At 39.9% G+C, this 6,450-nt stretch overlaps 2 protein-coding genes across 2 annotated transcripts; one reads left to right on the forward strand and one right to left on the reverse strand.

The window, feature by feature from the left end:
* Positions 1–30: 30 nt before the first annotated feature.
* lgals8a (galectin 8a) lies at positions 31–3,660 on the reverse strand. Its single transcript, XM_088433603.1, has 8 exons — positions 3,324–3,660; positions 3,098–3,186; positions 2,229–2,439; positions 2,009–2,128; positions 1,908–1,934; positions 1,335–1,423; positions 1,062–1,227; positions 31–990 (listed from the first exon to the last, which is right to left on the reverse strand). The coding sequence occupies exons 1-8, from the start codon at positions 3,390–3,392 to the stop codon at positions 841–843; spliced, it is 921 nt and encodes a 306-aa protein (XP_088289729.1). The 5' UTR covers positions 3,393–3,660; the 3' UTR covers positions 31–840.
* Positions 3,661–3,716: 56 nt separating this feature from the next.
* On the forward strand, positions 3,717–5,740 carry LOC148413035 (uncharacterized). Its single transcript, XM_088433604.1, has 4 exons — positions 3,717–3,863; positions 4,492–4,533; positions 4,999–5,112; positions 5,383–5,740. Exons 1-4 carry the CDS (start codon positions 3,731–3,733, stop codon positions 5,439–5,441), a joined length of 348 nt encoding a protein of 115 aa, XP_088289730.1. The 5' UTR covers positions 3,717–3,730; the 3' UTR covers positions 5,442–5,740.
* The last annotated feature ends 710 nt before the right edge of the window (positions 5,741–6,450 follow it).

A 6,450-nucleotide genomic window follows, 5' to 3' on the forward strand; every position in this document is an offset into this window, starting at 1 on the left:
ATGCAAAAGAAAACGAGCAACATAAAATCATTGTAGTCATGTCTTTTTTTATTTTTAGTAGTAGTAGCATTTTGTCAAGACTGAGCACAGATTTGGTTAAAAATTCCATCAACTATACATTACACTCCTTCACCAAAATATAGGAGAATTAAACATGTAAAAAAATAAATTATACATGATCACCTCATCACTTTGAGATTCACAAGTTAAACCGTAATCATAAAGCATTTTACTGTAAAGGCAATGCTTATAGATTTTAACATTCTTAACTTGGCATGGCAAGACAAAACCTTTGCTATACACACTATCTTACTTAATACTTGATACTCCACCCCGAATCAACCCCCCTCCCTAAATTATAAATGGGTGTCTATGAATACTGTCTACATGTCATTTGTCATTGTTTACATTTCTGCATGGTTGTTGAAAAAGAATCCATCTGTGTGAGACAATGGTCAGATCTAACACCAGGATAAACGATTTGGTTATCACCCTCATTGTCCTCACATTGGATGAACAGAGACATCACTTGGTGATTCCAAAGTTGTCACCTTGCCATCTTAGCAAGTTGGGACTTGGAATATCACTACTACAATGCTGGGATAAGATTTGTGCAGGGGTGTTGAGTAACCCTTAAAACGAGCAAGGAAGGCATGATTAGTTTGTCACTGCCTCACGCACTTCATTTTTCAACATTCTTGTGACAAGGATAAAAAGAAGCTAACGATGCCAATAACGACAAAATAAAAAAAGTGAAGTCACATCAGCACAAAGAAAAAAAATCATAATGGTTCTGACAACCAAGTGTGAAACAAATCCCAAGGGCAGCAGCTATCAGGATCACCACAACTGGACGTCCATGAGCTCGAGGTCTCCCATTATCTCCAGCAGGTCGATTGTGCTCAAGTCCTGAACCCGATGTCTGAAGTCAAACAAGTGCAAGCCGTTCACCGCCAGTTTGAACTGATGCGCCTGGCAGAGGAGGACAATCTGACGACAAAGGACACACTCATCAAGTGCAAGCCTTTTCTTAAGGAAGGAAATAAGCAGGTGCAGTTTACCTCAAAATATTCTCCAGGAGAAAAGGGGAAAAAGAGCAATTCCCGCTCCTCCTGACCCCAGCATTCATTCAGGTAGGAGTTTCTGATGAATGTACTGGATTTCATGCGAGGGTTCAAGTGAAGAGCAATGGTCTTGGTCCTGCTGTTGCAGAGGTTCACTGTGACACTACAAGACGTTTGGAGCTGAAATTTACTCAAGCGGCCAGGGGAAGACTTGTGAAGGAAGCTTTTGCGTTCTGTGACGAAGCTCCACATCGTTTATTGGTTACCTACCTGTGAGGATACCTGCTGATCTGTCCTTTGATGGTTACGTGTTGCCCAGGGCTCAGGCCTTTCAGTATACTGCCTTTGTAAGGGAGGCTCTGAGGGCAGTAGGACAAGTCTTGATCATCTTGCACTACATGGACAGTATTGGGGGAACCTGGACATTACACCTATTAGGTGTTTTGTTCGGATGTTTTGGGCTTTAAGTCGATCCAGAGTTTAGGTCAGGAAAAAAAACTTGTATCCCCTGCACACAGTCTTCAGTATTTGTAATAGTGAAGTCTGTGCTCTGCAACTTGAGTCAAAATGCAGTCGTTCCCATTTTGAGTAGTCAAATCCATCATGAAATGGTTCAACGTATGCATTACGCTCATATACTTGTCTGCTGTTTGGTGCATTGAGTGAGTATTTCAAATTCAAGAGTTTTGCAATTATTTATAAGATGAAAAATGTTCCTGTGTTTTTGGAATAGCGCAAACCTGACAACTGTAAAGGCTTTTTTCAACTCCGAGCTTCAACTTTCAGTAGCAAATGTGTGCTATTTGGAAGAATGGTTCTGTTTGTGCGAAAGGAGAAACTCACCAAGTCACCAGACTCTGAATATATGGCCTGAGAATGACAAAAAGCAACTTTATTCACATCGAATACAAATTGCAGGAATGCAATGACAAGAAAAAACTCACAGAGTTTGGGATGTAGCCTATAGTCTGCACCTGGACCTTCCCAGACACCGAAAATGTGTTGATCCTGTTTAGCGGGATTCTATGTTTGTATTCCAGTAGGTGAGCTCCGTTTACTGCCACCTATTGGCAACGATGAATAAATAAATAAAATGCAATGTCAAAGAACAGAAATGTGCTTCACCGACGAACATTTGATTTGTGCATCTGTGGCATCTCTTACCTTGAAGGCATCCTCATGTACCATGATGACGGTCTCGAACGGGGCCCCGCGTTTATAGGGTAGCTGCTGCAACGTCTCCTCTTGGCCCCAGCTCTCTTGCAGCAGGGAGTTGCATCGCACGCAAGGCGAGCCCTTAAAGCGAGGGCTAAAGCGCAAAGCCACATCAGAAGGTGGCCTGGTACTGCCGCCGCAGGACAGGTCAATCTGAAACCTGAGACAATTTGTGCCAAGGTGTTACACATCTATCAAAATACATTTAAACAGTATTTATTTGCTCTTCACAAATCCAAATAGTGATCCTTTGTTTTTTCTCGCGGAACTTATCCCCAGCTGCTGAAAGTAGGCAGCATCAAAGGTTGCTTTTCAGGGGCAGTAAAGTGGAAGAAATTACTGAGAGGATTGCTTATATAGTTTAAGGGGCAAAAGTGACTTTTGAAAAACTGAAAAACAAATATCAATATATACAAATATCATCATATATGTTTCTGTTAAAAGTGCTAATGTACAGAATAGCTATGAAATACAATTAAAAACGTGTTCAAAAAGAAAATCTGTTATAAACACGAATAACAGAACTTTTCCTTTATATATATATATATATATATATATATATATATATATATATATATATATATAATGTGTGTGTGTGTATGTGTGTGTGTGTGTGTATGTGTGTGTGTGTGTGTGTGTGTGTGTGTGTGTGTGTTGTTACTAAACAAATGGACATTCAGTTAAACGCTCTCAATGGCAACTTCACAAAATTCCAACAAAGAAATGTGACGTAAACATAAGTTAGGAAGTGATAAGTCACATAAGAGTAATAATGCAAGCATCTTAACGCAATGCTGTAGTTGTTGATCACAGCTCACCTGTCAGCATTTGAAGGTACAGTCCCTTGGATGATGATGATCTCTCCGGGCTGCAGTCCTCCAGGTATAGAGCCTGTGTATGGGATCACCTGAGATGGAGAGATCAAACCACTTGACGGTGGGAAATGACGAGGTTCGCATTGTATTATCAGATAACGACTCCAGTAAAAATTGAAGATAATCGCGATTGAGACATAATTATTTTGTGTGGCAGTACGATTCTCACCGGCGTCAGGACACTCAGTTTCGCGTTCGCCACCGACATCGAGCTTCCCGTGTCAGTCTGCAAAAACATGTGCTTCGAGAGAAAACGATAGAAGGAGTTAGTTATGTGACGATATCAGCCTTCAGCTCATCCAGGGATAAATGCAAATAGACGCCATGCCAGCCTCCGAAGACGCGCATGCGCACGTCTGACATGTGACCATGCGCCTCCCGATAACGGCGACTGCGACCGATTGTAACATCGATCCCTAGCAACCAATCACTAGCATGTTTGGCTCGAACTGTTAAACTTGTGCATGTAAATGGGTCAAACCGGGAGAGAGAAGGTCCGGTTCACCCCTTTATATCCCGCCTTCTTTCAATTTTATGGACTCACTGAATGACAGTCCTCCAAGCCAATGATATGCTATGATTCTGACCAATCAGACCAGCTTTCCTGTAAAGGTTTTTACCTCACTCCAGTGCGTTTGCTCTCAGTTATACGAAGACGATCCGTTACGTAGTCTTAGCGGTGGAAACAATTACAACAAAATGGGATTTCGTAAGTAATGGTCACTCTTTCGTCTATATTAGGAATGTATTTATTCGAAGTTTAGTAGTAAATGGCAAAAAAATAATAATTACATCACATTACAAGTGATAGTCCATTCGAGATGTTAAGTATTGAACAATGGCTCGATTGAGTTATTAATGACAATCTTAAACTCTTACTGCCATGATGAGATCGTGTACCGAATTAAAACTGCGTCATGTCTGTCAGCGTTGCTTGGTGCCTCTGACCTAATAGGCTGCACGTGCCGGTAGTTTTACATGAAATAATTATGATAAGTGCTTTTCCCGGAATTCAGGGATGTGTTATCAGAAGTGGTGGTACTGTATCAAAAATAGTTTGTCACAAATTTGGCTTATCTTTTGCACAAATTACGTTTTTGTATACAAGTGCGTGTTATTGAAATGGACATGAAAGTGGAGCGAGACGTATGTATCAATTGTTTTATCCTCCAAATGTTCGCATTTTTAACCGCCGATCAATCTAAGTACTTTCAAATGTGTGTACTAATGTGGCGACCCAATTCAAATAATCATGCAGGGCAAATGATTATTTTGCAAAAATGCATTTTACACCCGAATGAAAATTTACCTTTTTTTTTTTTTTTTTTTTATCTCAGTTACAGCACTGGCTGTTGCTGCAGGCGCCGCGGGAGCAGCAGGTAAAAATCCTCTGAGATTGAAAAATCTCATTTCCATATGCAAATTCTCTGATGTTACTCTTCTCACATCCTGGTATGTTCTTGTGAATAAAGTGAACCCCTTCCGGTGTCCCATGAGATCGTCAGGTGTGCTGGGGAAAAATTTCTGACATTTTACAGACCAACAGTTACTGACTCATTTATCACCATTCATGTTTTTGTGTTTTCTGTGTTACCAATTTGAAATCATGTCATATTTAAAATAAAGGGGTGTAAATCAAAGCATTTTTAACCCTAACAGTGCTTCTCAATTATGTTTTGCCATGCCCCCCCCCAACAGAAAAAAAACAATCAAGTGCATCAAAGTGTCTGAAACTAATAATAATTTTAAAACATTGTACTGTGTACTTTTTGTGAAATTTCTTGTCTGGGAAGCACAGTATTAGAGTGTGTGACTGTCATTTTTGTTTTCTTGCTTTTGTCCAGGAGGGGTTTTGATTTTTGCCCCTGTTGCGATTGCCACGATTGGTTACTCAGCTGCGGTGGGGGTGACTGCTGTGGTTAACGCAGGAGTGGCGACAGGCACAGCAGCAGCAGCAGGTACACACAAATCCTTGGGGGTTGTTCAAGGTGCCAATAATGTATGGTTTATTCATTTATTTATGTATTTATGCGCTGGCGACCAGTGTACCCCTCTTGTCAAAATCAAGTGATAAGTTCTGGAGAAATTAAAAGGATAAATCAGCCTTCAACGCACTATAGCGGACGGCCCAGTGTAATTCATGGCTGTTATATGGCAAAATTTCAGCGGAAATACGATTGTGTTACTTTGGCATGCTCCGAATTCTAAAATGCGACCTCTCATTTTAGGTACAGCTGGTGCCAGTGCTGCCGCACCTGTTGCAGGCTTGGTGATGGCTCTCTTCTAAGTTCTCAACAACTCAAAGTCATCAACCACTTCAAGCAATATTTGTTACAACCTCTGCCATATTGCTGGTGTGCATTGCCAAGGAAATGTTGCAGATTGCTGTTCTTTTATTTGAGTTTGACTCAACAATGCCTTCCCTATTTTGCGCAATGTGCCTTTATTTTTGTTTATTTGTTGCCTAATTTTGCAGTACACCCACAGAAGGCTCTGAGAATTCACATATTAAACGATCTGAAATGTTTCATCTACACTACTGGAAGTATTTGTCTAAATATTACAATAAATGTCAATGGAAAATGACCAGTGTTGAACCATTCTCAGTTCAAATGGCACAGAAACCTAGTTGGCAGATTCCTCACACTCCTCTTTCGCTTCCGTTGGTAGTACAATGCGTCCCACAGCTTTTCAAAAAAAATCGCAGTGAGTATAGGGAATCGTAGCAGTACGATTAAATGACATTACACATCTATCTACAGATTCTAGTAGCATTTAGCAACTTTTCCATATATAAACCGGTGCAGCATTGACTGTCTACAAGTTAGGTGCGTTGAATGATTTCTCCTCAATTAACCTTCTAGTACTGCGCAAAAATCTTTGTGCTATACATGTGTGTTACCATAGATTACTATGTATTGTAGGTGTTCGCTGATAATTTTCACTTCTCTGGCACATATAAATTAATATAAAATACAGATTGGACAAAAGAATCCCAGGGCCTGTAACCTCATCTATGGAAGTGAGAATTTTTTTAACAGTTTTCCAAGTATTCTAGACTTAACAAGTAATATATGCCATACGTTTTATTTTTTTTTGAAAGAAAAAAATAATGAAAGAGTTTAAATGTATAAAGCAAAAAAATGCTCAAGAGTAGTCCCGCTCATGTTTCTGACCATTTTTTATGAATTATGATGCAATTTCTGTCCCATTCTGCTGCTGAAAAATTAAACTTATTTGAAAGCTATCTTTGATAATGTAGAGAAACACTTCTTACAGTAGAAAGAATAAATCTT

This window comes from Hippichthys cyanospilos, chromosome 14 (assembly GCF_059441005.1).
Source record: "Hippichthys cyanospilos isolate Australia breed blue-spotted pipefish chromosome 14, RoL_Hcya_1.0, whole genome shotgun sequence".
NCBI lineage: Eukaryota > Metazoa > Chordata > Actinopteri > Syngnathiformes > Syngnathidae > Hippichthys > Hippichthys cyanospilos.